Consider the following 27223-nt stretch of genomic DNA (forward strand, 5'->3'; position numbering starts at 1 on the left):
CCCCCCCTTCACCTGTAAGGGCTATGGTAGTGGTGTACAGTTGTGCAGAGTTCGTTTTGGGGGAGGTTGGGGGGTAAGGTAAGGGATCTATGCACCTGGGAGCAATTTATGAAGTCCACTGCAGTGCCCCCTAGGGTGCCTGGTTGGTGTCCTGGCATGTCAGGGGGACCAGTGCATTATGAATGCTGGCTCCTCCCACGACCAAATGGCTTGCATTTGGTCGTTTCTTAGATGGGCGTCCTCTGTTTCCATTATGGCCGAAAATCGAGGCAGACCATCTCTAAGGATGACCATCTCTAAGGTTGACCTAAATTTCTCAATTTGGGCATCCCCAAATGTATTATCCAAACGAAAGATGGATGCCCATCTTGTTTCGATAATACGGGTTTCCCCACCCCTTCGCCGGGACGTCCTGCGAGGACGTCCTCAGGAAAACTTGGGTGCCCCTTTCGATTATGCCCCTCAATGTCCTCATGAATCAGACTCTATATTAGAAAATTTGAAATTTTAGGAACTGATCATCATTGTAGACTAACACAAGTGACTTGAATATAGTGAAAAAAGCCATTCTTTTGTAAATGAAACACTACAAACCAGGTTTTAAATCTCAACTTTTATTAATTAAAAAATATTACCTTAAAACATATCATAACCTTGTGCATCCTAATATACTGTTCAATCAAATATGTTTCTTTTGGAAGAAAGTATTAACATCCCTAAAAATCACCCTCCAAAAAGAAAATCCTCTCTGAAAAAAAGATGTGCTGTATTGTGTACAACAGCTTGTCAGTTTTACCCACATTGTTTAACTGATAGTAATGTAATTTTGAAAAACATTTTTTTCAGAAAATATAATTTAATGCAAGGCATTGTCAACACAAAGGAATCACAGAATCACTATAATGATTATAATAAAATTAGTAGAAATAATACAAATATTATAAAGGAAGTTACAGATTTAATAATGAATAGCACGCTGGAAGGGTTCTGTGCCAGGAAAAGTATTATAGGAAAGCAGAGGATATAGGTAGAGGGCAGAAGATCAAACTGTGTGTAAAGAGCAGCAAGACAACCTGAATTAAAAAGAAAGCAGTTTTATTTCAGCCTTCTTATTCATCATGTGTAAGTGAAGATTTAGCTTCCTATTTTGCTTGTCAGTCTGAAATATGTTTCTCACACAATAAATGGAAAAAAAAAGATTCAAAACAGAAGCCAATAAGGGAATTCCGTGACTCCTTTTCCATTAAAGAATCCTGTATTATGAATCAAAAAACCACTGGAAGCAGAGCTTCTAGACCCTTGCTGTTTCTAACTTCTAATGGGAGAAGCATTTGGAAAGAAGAGTCACCATCCTTTCCTGTCTAGAATGTATGTAACAGTAGTACGATAGAAGGAGAGAAAAGGGTGGAAGACAACAGCCAGTGCTGTTCCATCTTTTTCTTTCCTGCTTTGGGGGCCCTTTTACTAATCCACTATAGGGCTAACGTGTGGGTAGCATGTACCAAATTGATATTACCGCCGGGATAGCACAGGTGCTGAATGGTAATTCTGAAATTGGCACACAATATTTTCCACAGTAGAAAATAATTTTCTATTTTTTACGATGGGGGCGTTCCCAGTGGTAATCGTTAGCATGGTCACATTGGTGCATGCTGCTTGATTACCGCATGAGTAGCTTGTGAGCCCTTTCCACCAAGTAAATAAGTGGTGTTAAGCAGGGGCATCGCCAGACCTCAAGGTAGGAGGGGGCCAGAGCCTAAAGTGGGGGGGGGGCACATTTTGGTTGCTGCCCTGCTGCTGCCCCCGGCTGCCTTGCAGCCCTCCCCCTACTGCCCACTGCTGCCGCTGTAACATCGTGGCTGGCGGGGGTCCCCAATCCCCCCCCAGCGCTGGTCTCTGGTGCTGTCGCATTGCCTGCCCTGCTTTCTCTTGTCCTCACGTCTGGCACACTCCTTTTAGTGAAACTAAGCATGCTCAATTTCACTAAAAGGAGCATGCCCGATGTGAGGGGAAGAGAGAGCACGGCAGGCAATGCGGGGCCAGGGGCCCAGAGCAAATTTTTTGGGGGGCCCAGGCCCCCGTGGCCCCACCTAGCTACGCCACCGATGTTAAGGGCTCAGGCAGTAAATAGCCATGCACTACTTTTTATATTAGCACATGGCTATTTACTGCCCCATTAAAAAAGGCCTTTTCCCAACCACGGTAAAAAATGGCTCAGTGGGCGCCAATTTCATGCGTCTAAACTAGTGCAGGCCACTTTTTACTGCAGCTTAGTAAAAGGGCCCCTTGGTATATTGTGGAAGTTTTTCCTTCTCCCGCACTTTTGCTGTAACAGTAGTATACCAGGTCACACTGTACAATAGTATTGCTACCTTATAATCCCAATCTTGTCAAGGAAGAATTTATTGCAAATAGTAGAACTGATGTGAGCAACTCATTACTGGTTACACATATTATCACAAGATCATTGTTGACTTTTGGAAGCAAAATAGTGTTAGAGGCAGATATCAAATATACATAGAGTATTGGAATAATCAGTTATGATTAGTCTAAAAAGCTATGGTTTGACTTTGAATAAGCAGGTACATGTTTCTTGGATCACTGCAAGAGTCAGTCACACCTGGCGAGGCAGAATATATTTAAGGAGGAAGTTATCAGGCTGCATTAGGGCAATAACCGACGTTATTAGCCCCTTAAAGAGGGGCTGTAAGGAAAAATGACTCTTGGTGGTACCCTTAGTGGTAGTCCCTCAAGATTATTGCTAGGAGTGCCATTTTTAGGGAAGGCACTAGCAAGGACAGAATCGACTGGGGATTGCTCCTGGCTACGGAGCCTACAAAACCACCAGGTACTGCCCAGTAGGCCTGGGGTAGGAGAGAGTCCTTTGGAGGGCGTGAGTCAGATGGTGGAGGGGGCTTGTGTGCGGGGGAGAGACTTGGGACTGAGGGGGCTGATGTGCTGGGGGAGGGGCTGGAGATTGGGGTAGATTGTGTGTGGAGCCAGCTGGAGATGGGGGGGGGGGTGGATTGTGTATAGAGCCAGTGGGAGATTGGGGGGAATTGTGGGTGGGTGTGGGGGAGGCAGATATGCAAAGGAGGGCTGCATGATTGGGTGTGGCAGGTAAAGCACTGCAGGCCCTGATAGATGTGGCTTGATGCGCCTGAGCTCATGAACTACCACTGTGTGAGGTGGATTGAAGGCAGTGTTGGTCCTTTACCACGGGAGCTAACAACCTGTGGTATAGAGAAACCACTGGTTGCCGACTCTCATGGTAAATCAAGGTGAGGTTACCACACCTTGATAACTTCTCCCCCTTAATTGTTTCCAGGAAGCTGTCAAAATTGAATAAGCAGAGTGTGATCACTCAAGCTCAAGTAACCTCACTCAGTGGGCTTTTTACTAAGATGCACTTGCATTTTTGGCTGGCGCTAAACACTGAGATGCCCATAGGAATAGAATGGGTGTCTCAGTGTTTAGCACCAGCTGATTTTTAGTGTAAGCTAAAAAATGCTAGTGCACCTTTAGTAAAAGACCCCCCTCAATTATTAAAGGAATTAGTGGCAATGTTGTTAGGTAAAATGTCAATAATGAGCAAATTCTAAACTATTTATTTATGAATATTTAAACATTTGGATTTTCATTTGTAATATCCATTCTGTATGCTGCTATATTAAAAGTGATCTATAAATAACATTAAACAATGGTAATCAATAAGACACCTCCTTCAATTTTGTATTATTTACTTACAATTTGTTAGGAATAAATAATAACACACAAAGTAGATGCAAATATTCTGTGCTTCAATTATCAGTGTTCCAATTGATGTGATCCATTCATTAACTACAATCCAACTGAAATTAAGGAATTTATTAAAGTGTATGTATATATTTAATTGTAGAAACATTTTAGGCAAGACCTTAATTTTGATAAAATAAGTTTTTTCAGTGAGTTAAATGATATGAAACATACTACTTTAAGAGCAAAGTTTTATACTCTTTGACTTTCTAGAACTGTGGCACTTAAGAGAGCCATTCTAGCAGCTGTTCAAGTCTCAATGAGTCTTACTGTTGTCTTCTTTTAGCCTTAAAATGCAAGTCATATATTCTTTCAAACAGTGTTTTCAAACAATTCTCTAGTCTGAGAGAGCTATGCTATAGGATCCGTAAAGTTACATGTAGCTTTAAAGACTGCTTTAATATTTCCTTCAAAACTAATACTTACAAATAGATAACTGGATTATATGAAAGCTGAAAAACAACTCGGTCAGTTAAGAGAAAACTCTTTCCAACCCCATAGCAGTAAAAAAAAAAAAAAAAAAAAGTGCAGTCAGAATCTTTTTTCAGTTCTTAAATGCTTCTTGTACTTCTCAGGTTAGATACAAAGGACTTCGCCTGATGTAACTTTAAGGGCCAGATGTTCTAAGCATTTTCCCCTTAGGGAAGTAGGAAAAACCCTTTAGTATATCTGGTCCTATGTTTTAGTGCCTTTGCTACACAATTAACTAGCAGATATGTTTCTCGTTAGCTCTGTTAATTGAGATGTCAGCTAATAAAGCTTACAGATAAAAATATATAATCAACCCTTCCAGAAAAGGAAAGAAAGTGGCTTCAAATTCAGAATTTGGATTTTAGTTCTAACCAAAAATGTTAATGCAATATGGTACTGATTTTCCTAAAGGAAGGATTTTGTACAGTATTAACATTTCTTTCATATATTAAGCTGACTAATCTACCCTTTTTATTCTGAGGGCATAGGATCTGCCAAATATATAAGAATATTCTGTCAGACTCAAGGATATTTTGAAAACATTGCTTATTCTGATGCATTAAGGTTTAAGAATAATTATATTAGGTCACTACCTACTGTCAGCAGGTTGTGGGAAAGTGATCCTGAAGCTGGATATGAAGCATTAATAAAATAGAGAGCAGTTTGTCCAAAGAAGAATTCTACAGATCCAAAATAGGCCCAGCAGATTGGTATATCCATAAAAGGATCAGTGTTAAACAGAGCTATCGGTATCGGCAGGCTACAGCATTAACATTTTTGATCACATAAAAGCCTATAGTTAGTGGAGGAATAACCAATGTCCGGCCAGGTCGAAGAGCTCGTGGTTTAAGTTCTGGGAGAGTTTCATCATCAACCATCACAAGAGGCTGTCCATTCAACTGTACAGACCTATGGAAGAAGTAAATGTAAACAATTAATGCCATAACTATAACATTATTTGAAATAATATATATAGTCGTATTTTCAAAGCACGTAGACTTACAAAGTTCCTTAGGTTACTATGGGGCTCATTTTCAAAAGAGAAAAACTCTAAAAAGTGGCATAAAGCAGCATTTGGACATTTGTTTCACCAAAATGTCCAAATCGGTATTTTCAAAACCCATTGTGCAGACGTTTATCTATGTAGTTTGTCTGCAATGCGTCCAAATCTCAAGGGGTGTGTTGGGGGCATGTTAAGGGTGGGATTTGTGCGTTCCTAAGACCTGGATGTTTTTCAGCCGTAAAGGAACAAAACAAAAACATCCAGAACTAGGACTAAGACTAAGACTAAGACGCCTAGATTTAGGCATATTTTATAGAATACACCTAGGCATATTTTATTTGGTGCCGATTTTTTTTCGGCATGATATATTGAATCTAGCCCTATATGTGTATTTCTGTTGCAAAATAGGGAATTCATACATAAATCTGTCTAAGGTCCACCCAGAACATGCCCCCTTGAAATCTATGTGTGCCGGGTATAAATGTCTAAGTAGTGGCTTTTTAAAATTCACTACTTAAATGTGCAGGCTCACTTACGTGTACAAATCAGGTCATTTTCTTTTCTTTTTGCCTTAATTATATTTTGTGGCCTGGCAAAATTTTCTCCTATTCCTTTTGGGCCTCCAGCACTAGAGGGCGCTCCTGCTGTTTGTATTAAACATTTAGTCCAACATTCAACCACTTTGAAACACCAAACCTTTTGCATTACTATTAAGAATTAAGAGCCGTAATAGGTCAGCAAAACAGATTGTAAACTTCTAGGGACAGGGAAATACCTAGTATACCTGAATTTAACCCACCTTCAGGGCCAGATGCACTAAACTTAATGAGCCAGCAACATGGTTTTTAAACTAGTTCTAGCTGGTTTAGTGTGCAAGTAGTAAACCGGGACATGCAGAAAAGGGTTCTCCGCACCATTTTCCTGTCATGGTAGCAGGTAACGAAAACGGAATGCAAAGCTATTATAATGAGCTAATTTCTATTATAATGTGCATGCAAAAAAGGTGTGACCTCAATCTAAATAAATAACCAACACATAATCATGAAAGATTTCTACTTCAGATCTGCTCTCATGAAAATCCTTAAAAGTCTGTTGACTTCAGGTAAGATTAGACTTGAATAGGAATATTTGTCACTAGCATGGTTAAAGCATTTTTCTAAAAACAGTCTGAAGTAAGATGGTGCACTGAAATAGTCAAGCCTTAATACTTATTTAAGTTGGTGACTTAGATATAGGGTGTTTAGATTTTTTTGTCAATTTCACACTACTACTACTATCATTTCTATAGCGCTACTAGATGTACGCAGCGCTGTACAGTTGAACATGAAAAGACAGTCCCTGCTTGACAGAGCTTACAATCTAATCTAATTAGGACAGACAAACAGGACAAACAAGAGATAAGGGAATATTAAAGTGAGGGTGATAACATAAGGGTTCTGAACAACTATTCTTTCATTAATGAAGAAACTGCTGTCTTTTGTCCGTCTGCCTTGCTGCAAGAAAAGATAACATCAGTCTGGGATTGTGCCTTAGCACAGGAATGACCACTGTTGCTCTTCTGACACAGATGTATTGTTTTTCTGAGGGGCCCTTTTACTGAAGCATGGTAAGGTTTGCACTTACAGCATGTTTAAAGCAAAAATTAACCTGGCAAGTTCAAAGGCTGTGTGGTAAATGCAGAGGGTGTGCTCTGAATCTGCCCTACATTTAAATGCATCCATTCTGCAGCCCCCCATTACCTCTCCTCTCTCATCTCTCCCTACATTCCTCCCCGTGAACTCCGCTCACTGGACAAATCTCTCTTGTCGTCCCCCTTCTCCTCCACTGCTCACTCCAGACTTCGTTCCTTTTCCCTCATGGCACCTTATGCCTGGAATAGACTTCCTGAGCCCGTATGTCTAGCTCCATCTCTACCTGTTTTCAAATCTATGCTGAAAACCCACCTTTTCACCACTGCTTTTGGCTCCTAGCCACTACTCAATTGCCTCCCCTTGTTCCTTCTCACCCAGTACTTCCCTCGCCCTTAATTGTCTTGTCTGTCTGTATTATTTTTAGATTCTAAGCTCTATTGAGCAGGGACTGTCTCTCTGTGTCAGGTGTTCAGCACTGCGTGCATCTGGTAGCGCTATACAAATGCTAATAATAATAATTTACTGCACAGGGCAGTTACCATGCAGCCATTATACTACATGCAGTACCTGATAGCGTAGGAGCACCTGCACTATAAAGCACTGCATGTAACACAGTGCAGGCCCACTGAAAATACATAAATAAATATGACCTGACATGGCAGTGCGCACCCCCTTCTGCAGCCCTCTCCACACTCTCTGACACAATCCTATCCTAACCCTATATTCCCTGACACAATGCCATCATTACCTCTGAATCCCCTGACACAATTCCTAGCTCCCCAACAACTCTATCTCAACTGGTGAATTATGCCCCTGTCAGATAAATCTTGCCTCCAGACCCTTACTCGCCCCCACAACTTACCTATGGTATGCACTATAAGAACATAAGAACATAAATGTTGCCATACTGAGACAGACCGAAGGTCTATCAACCCCAGTATCCTGCTTCCAACAGTGGCCAATCTAGGCCACAAGTACCTGGCAAGATCCCAGAAGTGGGGCAGTGGTCCCTCGAGGCAGCGATCCTTATTCACTGCTGTCCAGATTGGAGCCTGAATCCAAAATTGTGCTGATGACCTCTAGCAGTAGTCTTGTGGTACCTCAGCTAGAGGTCATCTTTCCATATAAGGAGATATACTCCTAGTGGTAGTACTGCGAGACTACTGCTAGGGGTTGTCAGCACCATTTTGGATTCAGACATCAACCTGGGTGGCAATGGAGAAGGATTGCTACTGCCAGGATCCACTACCTCACCAATACAGTCTCCTGGGTAAGTCTGGGGTGGAAGGTGGGGGGGGGGGGGGGAGGAGGGAGCTCTGGCAGAGCAGGATTTATCTGGTAGGGGGAGTGGTTTACTGGTTGGGGAGTAGGGTTGATGTGTCAGTGGGAAGGGTTGTAGGAGATCCAGAATTATATTGGGGGCTCATAGATGTGATGGCGTTGTGTTGAAGGGTATGTGGTTAGTATCAGGTTGTGTTGGAAGGAGGGGGGAGGTCAGACCTTCAAGGGGACTTGAAAGATGCCCTTAGGATGTGTGTAGGAGGGAATCTGATGGAGGACTATATTGGTGATAGGGAAGCTGAGATCAGGAAGATTGGAAGGAGCACCACTGCACCTTCAGTGACAGCATGCTGTGCTACTGGACTATTGGTAGCACAGCTGCACCTACCGCCTCCTCTTGAGGTGGTGATAAGTTCAGCTCTGCTATCGGCAGTCATGACAACTGGTGTGTGGTACTGAACCATGTACTAACTGTCTCTGTCCGCCTATGTCATGTTCAACGTCCATACACTCCTGCATTAGGCAGCTAATAATGCACATGATGCCCATGCTACTGTAGAGTGGGTCCCTGCTAATTTTTTTTATTTATTTTTTGTTACATTTGTACCCCGCGCTTTCCCACTCATGGCAGGCTCAATGCGGCAAGCAATGGAGGGTTAAATGACTTGCTCAGAGTCACAAGGAGCTGCCTGTGCCGGGAATCAAACTCAGTTCCTCAGGACCAAAGTCCACCACCCTAACCACTAGGCCACTCCTCCACTAATACTGGCTATGATGCAGTAAAAGCCATGTGAGCTGCTTAACGCAGCTTAATAAATGGACCTCTGAGTGTCTGATGGCATTGTGGTTTTTGCCTATTGGTGACATTGAGAACGTAGCACTTGATTCAGGGGGCAATACAATTGTTATGACAGGAACAAGTGGGGAGAAGGTTGAAAAAAGAGCATGGTTAGGTTTTTAGAAAACTGCTTTTTTATTCATTTTTTGTTGTAACAGTCAGTAACAGCATCAAGTGAGACAGCATCATAACATAAACAAACATCAGCATTTAGTATGCCCAGTCATAATTCATCATTATTACAAAATCCTATTCTCTATTGACAACCTATCCCCTCACTTGTCTCACTGGATGCTCTTTTTTCCAACTATTATCCCTTATTATTTTTAACTTCTCAGCACTAACCATAATTTTTACAATGGTATGATTCTGCGGGTGTTTATCATACATATGTAAGGGATGACCTGCTCTAAGACCCCCATGCCCTTTCCTTTATTAACTCTCTCCCATACCCCTGTTTTTTTTTTTTTATCTTTATCCCCTTCTCCCCTCTTTCTTAAGAGTTAGTTTTTGCACTTCTATGTGGCTGAGTGCACTCTCTGAACCATGGGCTTGGACCTGGTATTTAAGGTCAAGCCAGTATCCTTCTGCAAGAGGTCTTCTGAATTTTGTGCATAACCTCTGCCTCAATAAAGAGATCATGTTACTATGGTTGGTAAACTGTTTGGAACAAAATCCAAACATATCCAAGCTTCTTCCAGATTAAGAACATTTGTTTGGAAATGTAGGAATCTCACTTTTCTATAAAGCTTCACAGATAAGTAAAATGTTTGGGTTTGGATCCAGAAGTCACTAAATCTTGAGACACCATACTAAACCAAAACACCAACATCACCCTTGAACAGTCTGGAATTTTTACCAGTGTCATAAATTACATGCACAGTGTCTGTTTTATATTCTAAGACACAAGGTAGTGAAAGCTGTTAGGCAAATTTTTGTCTGAAAAGCAAACAATTTAACATATTAAAAAGTCAGAGCATGTATCTTAATAACCAAGCTAGAATTCTTTGAGGGGCAGATTCATCATGTGAAGAGAGTGACAAATAAAATTATATGAATCTTCAATGTATCACTTTCAAAATGATACCCCTATTTATTATCTTATGCTAAAATAGAATATTTATGCAGGAAAATTTACTGTGAGAATCAGTAATCCATAATACCTGACTGCCATGAGTTAGTGAATCCTGCAATAAATATTTTTTGCGTTGCTGCAGCTGTGAATATTGTGATGAGTGAGCCGTATTAAGCACTTCCCCTGACCTCCCTCGTCACCCTGATAGACAAAGTAGTGGCTTTAATGTGGAAGACTATGTGGGAAAGAAAACATAGCAGGGACCTTGCAAGTGGAACTGGCTAGAGGCAGCCCGGGGAAGGGTGGAAATCCTGGGCTGCAATGCCATAGGGAGAGAGGAGACAAAGGAGTCCCAACAGCCCTCAGTGCATGGGAAATCTCAGAGTTGGGAAACCTAGGCAAGTAGAGGGCATGTCACAGGGCAGGCACATTCCAGAACCTTCCTATCCAGCATATAAAAGGTCAGTCTGCCAAGGATACATAGAAATAACTTGCCATGATACAGTTAACTGAGGAAAAGAAGCATGCTTAGAAATACTACCTGAAAAACCTTTGAGAAGGACTATCTTGGAAGTGGTGTGTATGCTTTTGGACATTTAAAGAAAAGAACTGCATACCTGTTTTTAGATGGTTGTTTGAAGCTGACAAAAGGGTGGAGGACATGACCATTAGGTCATAGAGAGTGTTGTCCTGTCCATGGGGTAATGGCTGTTCAACTGAGTTCCTCAGTATCACGATATTGCTACTTGGAAAATAAGTGTTTTTGAAGGAGAATTACACAAAGCAGGTTAGAAGCTCCTACAAGAAAGCTGATTTGTATAAGGCTGGGTCATGGTAAGAGCCTGATTTGCATATTGCCCAAACTGTCTAACCAAGTGTTTTTGTTTTTATTGAAATGGAAGGACCACAAAGCTCTGCAAATACTAGAACATTTGTCTTACCCAAGTAAAGAGGGTGCTGGGTGGAAGGAAGCCCTGAATAGGAGATGTGGAACTTCACCTTAAGTGTAAAGAATCCGGATTTATGGACTACTGCACCTAGAGGACAGCATCTGATGGACTAATCTGGTTAATATCTTAATGGAGTCCTTGATCTTTTTAACTCTGAAAGGCTGGTGACTGGTACTGTTGACAAGTATCTAGTACCTACTTGTCATCATATCATCACATGTTGTTGGCCACATATATAGTAGTTCCCATCTCAGGTCTGCTATCTTTTAATGGTGCTAGTGAGTATTAAAAAAAAAATCCTTTAAGTCCAATCCCTTAAAAAAAAACATGATTGTCCTATCCTACAATCCCTTTAAAAAATGATTGCTCTCCAGATGCATTCCTGATCCCTGACTCATAGTGGGCCAGGAGAGGATTTGATATATCTCCTTTCTATGGTTACAATCAAAGCATTTTTTATATTATATACAGGTACTCGAATTGAACTTGGTTGTCTGTTTCTAACCACCCAGATTCCTGCTCAAATTGAAATACCCCCTCCCTGGCACCTACTAGAGCATCTCTGATAGGTAGTGGGGAGAGAGGGGCAGGAACTACAGAACTGCAGATAGAACTTTTAAAATCAGAAAAATGTCATGACATAGCTCCTCTTCTTCTATTTTCTGAACATTAATGTCAACTTCTGCTAACTTCAGAAAAAAGCCAGTCAGCAATCCTAACCTCCTGAGTTCTGAGCACATCCACAACCTCCTGTACACATATGGATACAAAGTATGTGCAAAATTCGTCAATGGCTTTAAACTGGCCCTGCTCATAGCAACAGATGTTACTTGGCAACAGTCATAACAAATAATAAGAAAACTATATGATTTTTAAAGTACTTTTCCCAATAGAATCACAACAAAGAAAATGAAATAAAGGGCTAGGGAATTACAGTGCACTCCATTTAAGTGCACGTTGGATAAGCGCATGCTCTGTTTAACTGCATGTCGTACTTCGGTCCCGTTTTTGTTGCCATCAATTTCTAAGGGGACAAACTTCGGTTTAGTGCACCACTGATAAGTGCAAGATTCGCTTACATGCATGGTTTAAGACTGCTCCTCTGCAGGGAAGACTCTGCATAAGCGCGCGCACGGAATATGGAAGCCGATTGGCGCGTGACAACCAACGAGATTTCAAATTTACCACCCCTTTAGCTGCCACAGGCAGAAGAAGTGAAATAATGTTGTTAGAGTGTACACTGGGGTCGTCATTGCGGCAGAACTGTAAGACTTTAACAGTGGCTGAACGAATAGAAGTTCTTAAAAAATCAGAAAACAAACAAAGTCAAGCATCTATTGCTAAAGAATATGGTGTCAATCCCAGTCAAATTTCACGTATCTTGAAGCAGAAAGACCAACTTCTAGAAGACTGGCAAAACAATTCAAATCCACAATGGAAACAAAAACGGGCGGGAAAAGCTGAGGAGATAGAAGATGCTCTTCTTCGGTGGTTCTCTCAAGTCAGAAGCAGACAGTTTCCTGTCAGTGGTCCACTGCTTATGGAGAAAGCTAACCAGCTAGCTGAAAGTCTTGGACTAACTGAATTCAAAGCCACTGTTGGATGGTCGGAAAGACGGAATGAGAGGAACAACATAAAATTCAAGAAACAGCATGGTGAGAAACAAGACGCTGATGACTTTGGTGCTGAAAATTGGGTTGTTTCAGTTCTTCCTACCATCTTGAATGAGTTTGCACCTTGTGACATTTTCAATGCTGATGAAAACAGTCTCTACTGGCGAGCAATTCCTGATGGAACACTTGCATTCAAACATGCCGAAACTACTGGAGGTAAAACATTGAAGGACCGACTGACGATCCTCCTTTGCTGCAATATGGATGGGAGTGAAAAGTTGGAACCCCTCATCATTGGAAAGAGCAAACAGCCCCGTTGCTTCAAGAAAGTTAAGTGACTTCCTGGGAAGTACGAGGCTAACACAAATTCATGGATGACTGGGGAAATTTGGAAGCAGTGGCTAAAGAAGTTGGACACTAGAATGCGGGCACAAAGGCGTCGGATTTTGTTGCTTTGTGATAATTGTGCTGCACACAGGGATGATGTCAGGCTGTCTAACATCAAGATGGTCTTCCTGCCACCAAACACTACCTCTCTGATCCAATCTATGGATTAGGGCATAATAGTCAATTTCAAACAACATTATCGGGCTCTTGTGCTATGTCGTCTGATGAACGTTATGGATGACCAGAGTGGCAAGGATAAACATGCTGTTGAACTGGCTCGTAATCTATCACTGTTGGATTCCCTACATATGCAGAAAGAAGCCTGGAATCATGCTACACAGGCAACCATTGTGAACTGCTACAAGCAGGCAAGCTATGTTAAGGATGTGGAGAGGGACAAAACAGATGCAGCTGTTGCAAACATGTCAGATGAACAGGTTATTGACATCCCAGCCGGTGTTACTGAAGAGGAGTTTCATCGCTATGTAGCTGTTGATTACGATCTACAAACAGCTGACGACAGCACTGATGTGGAGATATGCGCTTACACGCAGGCAACAACAGCTGATGATGAAACAGAGGATGAAATGAGCAGAGAGGCACATGCTGATGAAATTCAACAATCTCCACCTGTCACTTTTGCAAGAGTGCTGGAGAATCTCAACACCGTGTGGGCCTATCTGGAGGCCACTGGATGCCAGTGCTATGACAGTTTTTACCGTCTGGCAGACGTAGTCTATGGAACTCACAGACCCATTAGTGTATAGAGGACTATAACTGATTACTTCAAGTAAGCCTAATGTCAGTTAACGAAGACTGTATACTGTGCGTATAATAATAAACAGTACTGTACATATGTTTATCAAATGTCAAGCTTCTTTGGGTCCGAACGGTTAAGTGCACGCTCCGGTAAACTGCATGCATTTCTTTGGTCCCAGACCCTTGCACTTAGGCGGATTGCACTGTATTTACATTCCCTGTGTATGTATCTGTGGGGTATGCACGTGTTTGTGTTTGTGTGTGTATTTGTATCTCTGTTTTGTGTTGTGTGTGCTAGGCTTATATTTTGTCTCTGGAGAAGGTAGCAGTAACTGAGGGGCACTAGTGGAGTGGCATGTTTTAGAGGGTAGAGGCAGTTTGGAGCACATAGAGGTAGTTGTGGGGGACTATTTTGGGGGTAGGGCAATTTGCAGGGGGAAGATTTGGGGGCTGGGTGCAGTTTGTGGGATGCTGTGTCAGTTGTGGATATGGTAATGGTAATATGCAGGATGATAGAGCAGTTGTGAGGGATTAGTTTTTGGAAGTAGGGATAGTGGGGTAGGGCAGTTTTCAAGGGGTAATTGTAGGGGTGGGACAGTTGGTAAGGAAGTTGCAGGGGATACCTATGGGGTGTAGGGACAGTATGTGGGGTGGTGTGATAGTTGCAAGGAGTAGTTTTGGGGGATAGAGTAGTTTGCTGAGTGGCGGGGAAGCTGCAGGAGAATAGTTTTTGGGAGGGACAGTTTGTGGGATGGTGTGGCAGTTGTGGGAAGGTAGTTTTCAGTTTGAAACAGTAAGCAGGGTGGTGGGGCAGTTGCAGGTAGATAGATTTTTGGGCTGTGAGAGTAGTTTGGGGGAGTAAGGCAGTTGCTAGTGGGTAGTTTTGGAGGAGGTAGGAACAGTTTGGTGGTTTAGAACAGTAAGGAATTCCACTTTTTAAATTGCCTTGCCCCTGTCTCATAACTGCTATATTTCACTCTATCAAAGTTTCTGTGCTGCAGAAGATAGAACTCCTTTCCCCATAGAAATGCATTTGGGCCTTTTTTTTGTCGGGGGAAGGGGGGAATCTTATTTCTCTGGAACTCCCTGTCAAATGTGGTTCATTTTTAAACTAAGTGTGTCTTTTTACTGGGTTTTCCAAATGCCGTAGTTTGTCCCAAGATTTATTATGTCCCCAGACAGAGAAACACTGCAAATCCTTTTTGTATATTCTATCCAATTTTAATTGAATTGGAAAGAATAAAAAGAGTGGCATCACTTAGCATCTTGTAACAGAACATACAGGTAAATATGAGTATGTGCCAATTTTTGATACTTACACATGTAAGTATTGGCACATATTCCAGAAAAATACTATTATTACTACTACTAATTATCATTTCTATAGCATTATGAGATATACACAGTGCTGTACACCAAGACATAAGAGAATCCCTGCTCAACAGAGCTTACAATCTAGCCAAGACAGACAAAACAGGACAAATATGAAAATTAGGGGGGGCTCTCATTTATTATGGTAATGATTGAAAACCAACGTTGGTGCTGAATAGGTGAATAAGGGTTTAATAATTAACAGCAGCCTAAAAAATATGTTACAAGAAGACTCAGAAAGAAGAGGACAAGCGAAGAGGCAAATGGAAGAAAAGATAGCCAATGCGGTAAAATTGGGGGACAAGACATTTTTCAGATGTATAAATGACAGGAGGAAGTGCCATAACAGCATTGTGAGACTCAAAGCTGAGGGGGAGGAATATGTAGAAGCTGATAAGGATAAAGTTGAACTGCGTAACAATTATTTCTGTTCTGTGTTCATGGATTAAAGGCCGGGGGTAGGACCATAGAAAAGAAATGCTAATGGGGATGGATGTATCGTAGACTGGGACCGATTTTCAGAAGACTCTGTTCAAGAGGAGCTGGCTAAACTAAAAGTAGACAAAGCAATGGGGCCTGATGGGATACATCCGTGGGTACTCAAGGAACTCAGAGATGTTCTGATGGCACCGCTGTCTGACCTCTTCGGTGCCTCATTAGAGTCTGGAATGGTCTCGGAGGACCGGAGAAGAGTGGATGTAGTCCCTCTGCACAAGAACAGAAGTAAGGAGGAGGTTGAGAATTACAGACCTGTCAGTCTGACCTCGGTGGTGAGTAAACTAATGGAAACGCTTCTAAAACGGAGGATCATGAGGTTTCTTGAATCAAATGGACTGCAGGACCTGAGGTAGCATGGCTTCACTACAGACAGGCAGTGGCATACCAAAGGGGGGGGGGGCGGTCCGTCCCGGGTGCACGCCACTGGGGGGTGCCACGGCGCGCGCCTGCTCCGAGTTCGCTAACTTCACTCGTTCGCTGCAGCTCCCTCTGCCCCGGAACAGGTTACCTGGGGTACAAGAATCCAAGAGAACGGTACAGTATAGGAGGTGAAGTGCTTCTGTATAGGGTCATTCCATGTCAAGTGGTCTGGTGGTCCCTGCGCGACCATCACGGATTTTGATGAAATTTTCTGTGAACATTCATGCATGTCCCCAATGAACATTGGTAAAGTTTTACATTCACCGATGCAATACTTGCTGAGATATAGTAATCTGTTTGACCCCACACTGCAGCCTTTGCGCAGGGACCACCAGACCACTTGACATGGAATGACCCGATATGAAAGAAAAGTGGGACTTGGGGGTGATTGTGTCTGATGACCTTAGGTGGCCAAATAGGTAGAAAAGGCAACCATCAAAGCCAGAAATATGCTTGGGTGCATAAGGAGATTGATGACCAGCAGGAAAAAAGAGTTGACAGTGCCCTTGTATAAGTCTCTGGTGAGACCCCATTTAGAGTATTGCATGCAATTCTGGAGACCGCATCTATGGAAAGATATAAACAGGATGGAGTCGGTCCAGAGGGTAGCTACAAAATTAGTAAGAGGTCTCTGACATAAAACATATAGGGACAAGCTTAGGAACCTTAACGTGTATATGCTGGAAGAGAGGCGAGAGAAAGGGGATACGATCGAGATGTTTAAATGCCTCAGTGCCATCGATATATAGGAGGCGAGCCTTTTTCAAATGAAGGAAAATACTGGAATGAGGGGGCATTCGATGAAGTTAAGAGGCAATAGACTTAGAAGGAATATGAGAAAATACTCTTTCGCCGAAAGGGTGCTGGATGCATGAAATGGCCTCCTGGTGGAGGTCATGGAGACGAGAGATCCCTTAGGAAAGGAAGAGTTACTGGTTACTGAGGATGGGCAAACTGGATGGGCCATTAGGCCTTTATCTGCTGTCATGTTCTATGTTTCTATGTGAACTCTGCTCAAATCCACCTCTGTGCATGCCACCAGCAGAGTATGTGACATTGTGTAAAAGTGCATACTTTTACTTGGTTAGTAGTTTACGAGAACATTTATGTACATATATGGTTACCTATGCATGGAAATGACTTCATAAAATTATCTCCTTAATGGCTGAATTCTGCTCCCACAGTGCCCAAAATCCTGCCCTAGTTTTTCATTGATACCTTTGGTCTTATAATGATTTATGTGACTAAAATTATCCATTCAAGGGCTGCAGCTTTTTTTTTCTTTATAAAAGTACTCCTCTGTCAATCAAATGCTTTTGAATATCAACTTCAGAGTTAATGTGCTTATATACAGTATAGACAAGTGGATTTTCAGCTGCCTTAAAGTATGCACATGCCTTCATAATGTGCACAACTTTGGCTACATAAAAAAGAGGTGTTCTAGAAGAGTGTGAGTGTGCCCTTTTTGTAGGTGTTTATTAGATCTACACATATCCTTGATATGCCACTAACATGCTATCTTTACAGCCCCTGTAAATGTACATGTGTCTGTTCATCCACATAACAGCCCAATTACAAGCTCAATGAAAATTGCCTTGCTTTGTGCGGCTTTGCCTTTTGAAAATGTATTCCCTATTGCAGCAATTAAAAGCCAATACTGCACCACTCTCACTATCACCACAGTTATCAGCTCTAACTTTGCCATCTCTAACAATTTATATTATTACATTTATTTTAAAAAGTCAGAATAATTTTTATGTAGCAAATATTTGAACGATATTACTTACTTAAAGCTGGCACAACATTCTAAACATTTATAATGAATAAGTTCTTTTTGTGTGTGTGTTTTCATATGTTCTACAGGCCTGGAGAATATGAAATTTCCTTTAATTTTTAAGGAGCTTTTTAAATCAGTTTTAAATGCACGGTAACAGTCAAACATCATTTAACACAAATTTTGCCTTCCCAGCAGTAAGATATCAAAACAACAACAGGAAAAGGTAGCTAGCCAGCAAATGATTCAATTAACTCATGTGAAATAAGAAATATCCAGAACAGGATGTGTCTTGCCTGTCAGGACTCCCACTGATGCTAAGAACTTTGACTCGCCCATTAACAGACATAAAACCATGGTTTGTGCTTGTTTATATTTTACTGGACAGACGGTTTACTGGCATCAGAAACCCATGGCAACCCTTAAATACACAGTCATTTAACTGGGAGGTCTGCATTGCTCAGCTGTGTTAGGTTTATTCCCAGGTAACAGATAGGGGATATACATTTTCAATGGGATGAACACCTTTCATCTTTTTATTTCTTGGGTAAAAGTTGTATATTTGTATGAGGCACCAAGTTTGATTAACTATTAAATAATATTTTGTATTTGAATTAAAATTACATCTAATCTGAGGAAAAATTAGATTTTCTTCTGGGGAAATTAAAATGCATGAGGGAAGGCAGATAAATCTGGTTCAAAAGGCTGGATTCTGTTCATTTTACACGTTTCTTAAAGGAGAATTGCCATGCATTTTTTTGTTAAGAATGTTACCGTAAATGACCCCTATAATTACCATTGATACCCCATTTGCTATCGCTATCACTAGGAAATCACATATGTCATCCCACACACTATGTGAGGACCCTTCAGTCTCTCAGGTCACCTTGAATACCATTGCAGGAGCCCCTCTTAATTTCACTTTCAAATTTCACCCCTTTTTCATCTCCCTGTTCCCTTCACTCCCATATCCCAGACTGAAATGCCACTGAAATGGATAGGAATATAAGCCTTCATTTAGTTGTCAGAACATTAACTGTGAAAATTCATAAAGTACTACAAATTCTATCCACACTGAAGGTAGATGGTGCAGATAGGTCAGACTGCAGATTTCTGGGCCTGATTTTAAGGCTGTAAAAGGGAAAAGAGTTGGAAGAAGGAAAAAGGAAGCACAGTCCAAACTTAGTTAGACCTGCCTTCTCTTCAGCCTTGCTCTGTAATAATAGATTACAGAATGAATTGATAACACATACTTATTGATTTAGCAGAGACTGTATGAGCTTTAATACGTGATTCATTTTTCAAGTTGTGTCTGTTTAGCAGAATTAAGCTTCGCTGTCAACTGAAGATTTTTGGACAGTTTTACAAAGCTTAATTTTATCTAAGTTGGACTACTGTAATTCACTGTATTTTGGGATTGGGTTCAAATAGTTTGCATTCACTGCAGGTGGTTCAGAATGCTGACACAGGGTTGAGGACAGGTGTATCATGTTGGCTTCACATGTCACCTTATTTGGCAAAATTACACAGGCTGACCATTGAATTTCAGATTAGATTTAAGAATTTTGCTTGTAATCCATAGAGCCTTCCATCAAGATGTTCCTTTTTTTTTATGGATGCAATCTTGTTGGTAAAGCCATCTTTAAAGATATGAAGATATGCACATTTTCTATTGTAGGCTCTGTGAAGTAGAATCATTTGCCAATTTCAATTAGGATGCTGTTAGATAAGGTTTATAAAGCACAATTAAAAGCATATTTTTTAAGGCTGCTTTTATGACATGAGTTGATGATGATTGTAGATTGTGACTTGATTTTTACTAAATGAGTTTGTACTGACAAGGAACTGGAAAAGGGTAGGGATTGAGGTATTCATTCGTATAATTATGGAATTTGTCTGTTTTTTCAGTTTAGTTGATTTTATTGTTTTAGGATTGTGTGTGTAACTTTGTTATCCACCTTGTTCAGGTGGACTATAAGTAAATAAACACAAACATAGCATATCCTCCAAAAGCAATTTTTCCCTGGGATTGTTAGATTTTTAGCCTGACTGGAATGGAGAGCACTCTCTGGAACATATTACTTGTTTCTGCTTTGCAAATACTCAGGGCCAATACCTTTCAAAGTTTAAAATGTAAGGCAGAGTATTTTAAACTATTTTTTATTATTGATCAACAGTCAGTAAAGTTCTAACAAGAGCAAAGAGGCCCTACCCCATGATTTGCTTCTCATTATGATTTTTGTGACCATGTTCTGGTCAATCTGTAACCTCTGAAATAGGTATTAGGCCCACACAGATAGTGTTACAGTAGTCAGGATGACTCACCGATACCCTGATATGACCCAAGTAACACAAACTGACCTAGCTAGTCGATAATCTAGTTGTGCTAACTATTCAGGGGTGTTACAAATCCTGGAATCAAATAATATATGCCCAGAAATTTTCTAGCTGGATACATTGAAAGAAGAAATAAGGAAAGGAGTTAGGTGGACCTAGAAGTCATATAAGGAGATAGTGCAGCTTTTAAACTAGAACCTGGGGGAAAGCTGACAGCCATTCAAAAATACATGGTTCGGAACAAGGTATCTTTCAAAGCTATCACCAAAACAGGGAAGATAGGGTATCCTGATAGCAAGGTTGCAATAGAGCCAATAGTAGACCAACCAGCTTATTTTCGAAAGAGATCGCTGGCCATCTTCCGACACAAATCGGGAGATGGCCGGCCATCTCCTGAAGCTGGCCAAATCGGTATAATGGAAAGCCAATTTTGGCTGGCTCCAAATGCTTTCCATCGCAGAGCCGGCCAAACTTCAAGGGGGCGTTTTGGCAGGGTAGCGAAGGCGAGACGGGGCGTGGTAACGAGATGGCCGGCTCTGATGACCATTTCACCGGCTTCACTTGGTCCATTTATTTTCAGGACCAAGTCTCAAAAAAGTGCCCCAATTGACCAGATGACCACTGGAGGGAATTGGGGATCACCTCCCCTTACTCCCCCAGTGGTCACCAACCCCCTCCCACCCAAAAAAAGCAAACAAAAACCTTTTTTGCCAGCCTCTATGCCAACCTGAAATGTCATACCCAGCTCCCTGACAGCAGTATGCAAGTCCCTGGAGCAGTTTTTAGTGGGTGCAGTGCACTTCAGGCAGGTGGACCCAGGCCCATCCCCCCTACCTGTTACACTTGTGGTGGTAAACGGGAGCCCTCCAACCCCCCCCCCCCAAAGCCCACTATACCCACATCTAGGTGCCCCCCTTCACCCATAAGGGCTATGGTAATGGTGTAGAGTTGTGGGTTTTGGGGAGGGATTTGGGGGGCTCAGCACACAAGGTAAGGGAGGTTATATTAATGCACAACCTGCAATAAAAAAATAGAGGAAATGCCCCCAAATTTTCCATTTTCAATCTGAGCTTAGCATGTGGTAAAATGCTACATTACAACGCTTAAGGGCACCTTTTACAAAGCTGCAGTAAAATAGGCTTTGCAGTAGCAGTGGTGCATGGTAAAAATAAAAAGTATTTCCAGTTGTGCTGGAAATGGTGGATGCTGGGGGCAGCACTACTGCTGGCTCCCACGGTGGGCCAGTGGCAATGCCGGATTGTCACATGACAATGCTACAGTAGTTCTACTGTGGTATTGTAAGAGGGCCCCTAAGCCCAGATTTTTGTGCACTTTAATAAAAGGGCCCCTAAATTTTACACACATTTTTTACGCACATTTTGTACCCAAGACGTTCAGTGACAAACTATCCAAGTTTATGTACATACTTTGACTGAAGCCCCTCTGATCCAAAAGGTTGAAGGAGATATTGGTGCACAATCTTATCTCGTAGTGTCCCAGTTAGTTTGATTTTCTTTCTTGACCGATGAAGGTTGATGATATATAAAGTTATTGATCCTCGAACATAATTAATGCTGAAATAAAGAAAAGAAACACTAAATAAAATCAAATTAAGGGACCCTTTTACTAAGCTGCAGTAAGCACAAACACGTGCTTACGGCAGCTAAAAATGACTCACCAAGGGGTGCGCTAAGGCATCCCAAGGTAATTTTGGGATTGGTGTGTGCTATCCACATGCTTAAAAATTAAATTTATTTTTTAGCACTGGGAGCAGGTCTGGGGTGGAGAGTGGGAATGCTTTGCACTAATTGGTTAATGCAGCTACATTACCACACGCTAACTGATTAGCACATGCTTAGCACTAATGGAAAATTAGTTCATAGCCATTAACAGGAAAATCGTCCATTTTTTCCCTAGTGGTAAAAATGGCCTTAGCATGCAGGAATGGTCCGCGTAAGTGTTGGAATGTAATTGTATTTTACATGCATTGCCTGTCACCTATTATTTCTCTGTGATTACTCTGTGACCTCTGATGTGAATTACTTAGAGAGGTCACACAGCTATGCAACTTCCTGTGGGGGTTAGATGCAGCACATGCAGCACATGGAGCACATGGAGCTCATGATCTCTCCTAACCTGAGAGGATCTATGGTGGTGTGAGCATCCATTACCATCTAAGCACATGGAAGGAGCTGATAATACAAATGTATAGTAATATGTATATATAAGCCTGTCTGATTATAATCTAACTGCAAACTGTGAGTAAACAGATGTTTTGTTACTTCAACTTTAAAGTGACTCAGCAGTGAATTATTCAGGGGTGAATGAGAGAGAGATGAAGAAAGAAATTAACATTTCTAAAGCTGAAGCTGTGTGTACTAAAATCTGCTAATTATTTACTACAAATAATCCAACAAAAGGGTTATGGGCCCAGGGCCAGGAATTGAAAAAGAAGAGAAATATTACCAGGCAGAAAAAAAGGCCACATTTTTCTCTTAAGTTTTAAAGGAAAGATTCAGTCTGTCTCTCTCTCCCCCCACACAGCAGACAGAAGGCTAAGAAAATGGCTGAGGGAAGAAATTCACCATTGTTCTACTCTCTCAAGGTGCCTAAATTAACTGAGTTTAATTATCAGCAGTGGGAATTAAGATTCATATGTCTCCTTCGAGCAAAAGGATTAAATATATGCTTAGACCAAGACAGAACAGCTGAAAATATGGCTGAATGGGACAATGCAAACTATTATGTGAAGTGCATGCTTTTGGAAGCTCTCTCAGAGAAACAAGCCATATTAGTGGAGGGAAAAGATACACCAAAGGACATTTTATATAAACTGAGAACTATGTATGCAACTACATATGCAAAGCAGCAACCAATTTGGCTGGCAGAGTTGAATGAAACCAAATTAAGGGATAAAAGTAAATGTAATGATCACATTATGTATCTTATGTCTTCATTTCAAAAGCTAGAACTTTCTGGAATTCCCATGTGTGATGCATTGAAAAGAGCATTTCTTTTTACCTCACTATCAAAGAAGTTTGATGTTTTTAGGTCTGTAAATGAGGCCATTGAAGGGCAATCTTTTGAACAGACAACATCAAAACTAAGGCAGGAATGCATAATAAATGAATCTGAGGAGATGTGTTCTCAAAGCAAGTCAGAGAGAAATGAAACAAATTTCTTGGCAAAGAACAGAGGAAGGCGGAGCTATGGGAAAACTCCACCCAAGGGCAAGCTGATTTGCTACTCATGTGGAAAGGAGGGACATGTATCTAAATGGTGTAAGGAAACACAAAACACTCCCTCTAGCTCACCTAAGCCAATGGAACTAAAGAATTTTCAAACCAGGAAATGTATGAAGGACAAAGATAAACACAAGGGCTTTCTAATGGCAGAAAAATCTTTGACTATGGTAAATAATAATTCAAATGAAAGTACTTGGATTTTGGATTCGGGGAGCACATGCCATTTAACCAATTGTAAAGATTTCTTTCAGGAAATGTGTCCAGAGGAAGGTATTCTTAAAACTGCAAACGCAGGGACTGCTAAGATCCAAGCAAAAGGTATTGGATTCTTAAAATGCAAAGTGTCTAATGAAGTTAAAGAGATTCCTGTAAGTGATGTCTTGTATATTCCCCAAGCAGTTTGCAATATGCTTAGTGTATCTACATTAGATAAGAAGGGATTTGCGATTCATTTTGAAAACAGTAAGTGCACAATCTCTAAAAATGATGAAGTGTATGCTGAAGCTTTTATGCATAATGATGTTTATAAGCTGAACATTTCAGGTGAAGCCTCACATATGGCGCAAGTAAGGAAGAATGATGGTAAATGTAGTCTGGAAATCTGGCATCGCCGCCTGGGACATCGTGATTCTAAGGTAATCCAGGATCTTTACAGTAAGCAACTAGCCACCGGCATTCAGATAAGTGCAGATGCTGGTAAAATGGAGAAATGCATAGACTGTGTTACTCAAAAAGGTGTGAGACCCTCATTTCCTGCATACACAGGAAATAGGAGTAATAAAGTACTGGACTTAATACACAGTGACTTATGTGGACCGTTTAATATCCCATCATTGGGAAATAACAGATTTGTGCTAATATTCTTGGATGATTTCTCTAGATATTGTGTGGCCTATTTGCTGAAAGAGAAAAGTCAAGTCACAGACATGCTGAAGAAATACGTAGCCATGGTGAGAAATAAATTTGAAAGAAAACCAAAGGTTCTTCAGACCGACAATGGTGGTGAGTTCACTTCACAAAGCATGCGCACATTTCTAGAACAAGAAGGCATTCAACATATCACAACAGTAGCTTATACACCAGAGCAAAATTCTGTTGCAGAGAGAAAATTTAGGTCACTTGTGGAAATGACCAGATGTATGCTGTCAGATAGCAATCTCCCTAAAAGACTATGGGGGGAAGCCATTCTCACAGCAGTGTACCTACAAAACAGAATGCCAACTAAAGGCGCTGAGCGCACACCACATGAGACATGGCATGGTAGGAAGCCAAACCTGTCACACATAAGAACATTTGGAAGTACAGCATATGCTCATGTACCAAAGCAAAGAAGGCATAAGCTGGATTCCACAACAGAAAGGGGCATTTTAGTTGGCTATGCTCCAGGACACAAAGGATATAGAATTTTGAATCTGAAAACTGGCATTGTTGGCATAAGACATGTTACATATTTTGATGAAAACAAAAGGGCTGATAAAGGCTGGATTATCCCAGATGAGCCTTATCATCCAGAATATGAAACTAGAACCATAATAGACATGCCAGTGTATATAAATGCCATACCAAGGCAGATGTCTGAAAGCAACTCACCTGTATCTAACGAGGAACAGGCAGAGGAAACAGACACAGAAAGGATCATTGAAGAAGACAGTACAGTTGGAGAAGGGGAATCAATTGGAGAAGGACTCTCAGATTTAGAGGATGCGGAAAGGTCAGACCAACCTGTTGTCAGACGCTCATCCAGGGAAAACAAAGGTGTTCCACCCCTAAGACTGTCTTACCTAACAAAGTCAGCAGAAGCTCAAGAGCCCTTAACATGGGATGAGATTGAGAAAATGCCAGCAGAAGAAGCTGCTGAATGGCATAAAGCTGCACAAGAAGAAATTGATGCATTGGATAAAAATAATACTTGGATTCTTACAAAATTACCTCCTGGCAAGAAAGCTACAGGATGCAAATGGGTATTCAAGTTAAAAAGGAATGCACAAGGAAAAGTGGAAAGGTATAAAGCCAGATTAGTGGCAAAGGGATATCTTCAAAAATATGGAGAAGATTTTGATGAAGTGTTTGCACCTGTAGTGAAACACACGACAATCAGAACACTTCTGAGCATTGCAGTCTCAAAAGGCATGCAAGTCAACCACATTGATGTGAAAACAGCATTTCTTCACGGAGATATAACTGAAGACTTGTACATGGAACAGCCAACAGGTTTCATAAATACAAAACAAAGACAGCTAGTGTGTAAATTAAACAAAGGTCTTTATGGATTAAAGCAAAGTGCAAAATGTTGGAATGAAAAATTGCATGAAATATTGACAAATTTAGGATTTAAGCAAGGTGAAGCAGATAAATGCTTGTACACTAGGTGCACAAATGGACAATATGCATACATTTTAGCTTTTGTTGATGATCTGCTCATTGCAAGCAAAAGTGAGCAAGAGTACAAGGACATTGTAAAATATTTAAACCTCAATGTTGAGATAAAAGAACTTGGTAATGTGTCATACTATCTTGGTATAGAAATTGAGAAACAAAATGATGGTTCTTATCTTCTAAGCCAGAAGCAGAAAATAAATGAGCTTATTGAAAGTTTAGGTATGCAAGATGCCCAAGTTGTAAGCACTCCCATGATCACTGATTTTCTGAAGGATGAAACAGTAAGAGAACCTTTACCAGATAACATCCAATATAGATCAGCCATAGGTAAGCTTTTATATCTAGCTACCACATACAGGGCTGATATAGCAAATGCAGTAGGAATTTTGAGCAGAAGGGTCAGCTCACCTACCAAATCAGATTGGACTGCAGTTAAAAGGATGGTAAGGTATTTAAAGGGTACCATTGATTGTAAATTAAAGATTTCAGCCAATAGTAATCCAAAACTAATATGTTACTGTGATTCAGATTGGGCAGGGGATCATTCTGATTATAAATCCACAAGTGGATATGTGTTTATGTATGGAAATGTACAAATTTCATGGGCCAGTCATAAACAAAGTATTGTGAGTCTGTCTTCTACAGAAGCTGAATACGTGGCCGTATCGGAAGCGTGCAGAGAACTGATGTGGATTGAAAAACTTATGCTGGATTTTGGAATAGCTGAAAAGAGACCAATCCAGATAATGGAAGATAATCAGAGCTGCATCCGACTGTCACAGAATGACAAGGTTCAGTCACGCACCAAGCACATCGCAACGAAATACCACAACGTGCGAGAGTTGGCGAAAGAAGGGGTCATCAGTCTACACTATTGTCACACCAGTGAGATGACAGCTGACATCATGACCAAACCGTTACCCAGAGAACATTTTGTGAATCTGCGTATAAAGCTTGGACTTTGTATGAATAAATAATTGCATGACAGTTATGCATGAGAAGGGGTTTGTTGGAATGTAATTGTATTTTACATGCATTGCCTGTCACCTATTATTTCTCTGTGATTACTCTGTGACAGTAAGGACACGCAAAGACCATGTTTTACTGTAGTTTGGTAAAAGGGCCCCTAAGAATTTACAGTTTTATTGTTTAGACTTGTCCAAAAGTTAGATTCTGATCAGGCGACCCTCAGGGGGAGGAATGCTGGCTTCGGCCTAACCCCTGGTAAGCCTTCCTCAGCTGTGAGGTGCCCAGCTCTACCACCGGCTGCCTTTCAGGTGCTGTGGAGGACTTACATATCCTTTACAGCCTTCTCTGGGGTGACTCCAGGTCCACTCCGATCCACTCAGGGCCTCTGCTCTTGGTGCCATACGCCGTTAGGCGCGCAGGGCATTTT

General features: G+C 41.2%; 1 protein-coding gene across 1 annotated transcript in view; it reads right to left on the reverse strand.

Moving 5' to 3' along the window:
• Positions 1-3495: 3495 nt before the first annotated feature.
• Positions 3496-27223, reverse strand: part of LOC115470042 (inactive heparanase-2-like) — a 260196-nt gene continuing 236468 nt past the window's right edge. The window contains exons 8-9 of the mRNA XM_030202916.1: positions 21631-21777; positions 3496-5175 (exon numbers count right to left, since the gene is read on the reverse strand). Coding sequence (XP_030058776.1) covers positions 5010-5175; positions 21631-21777 — 313 coding nt within the window. The 3' untranslated portion in view covers positions 3496-5009. The remainder of the gene's footprint in view (positions 5176-21630; positions 21778-27223) is intronic.

The sequence above is a fragment of the Microcaecilia unicolor genome, chromosome 5, assembly GCF_901765095.1.
Source record: "Microcaecilia unicolor chromosome 5, aMicUni1.1, whole genome shotgun sequence".
NCBI lineage: Eukaryota > Metazoa > Chordata > Amphibia > Gymnophiona > Siphonopidae > Microcaecilia > Microcaecilia unicolor.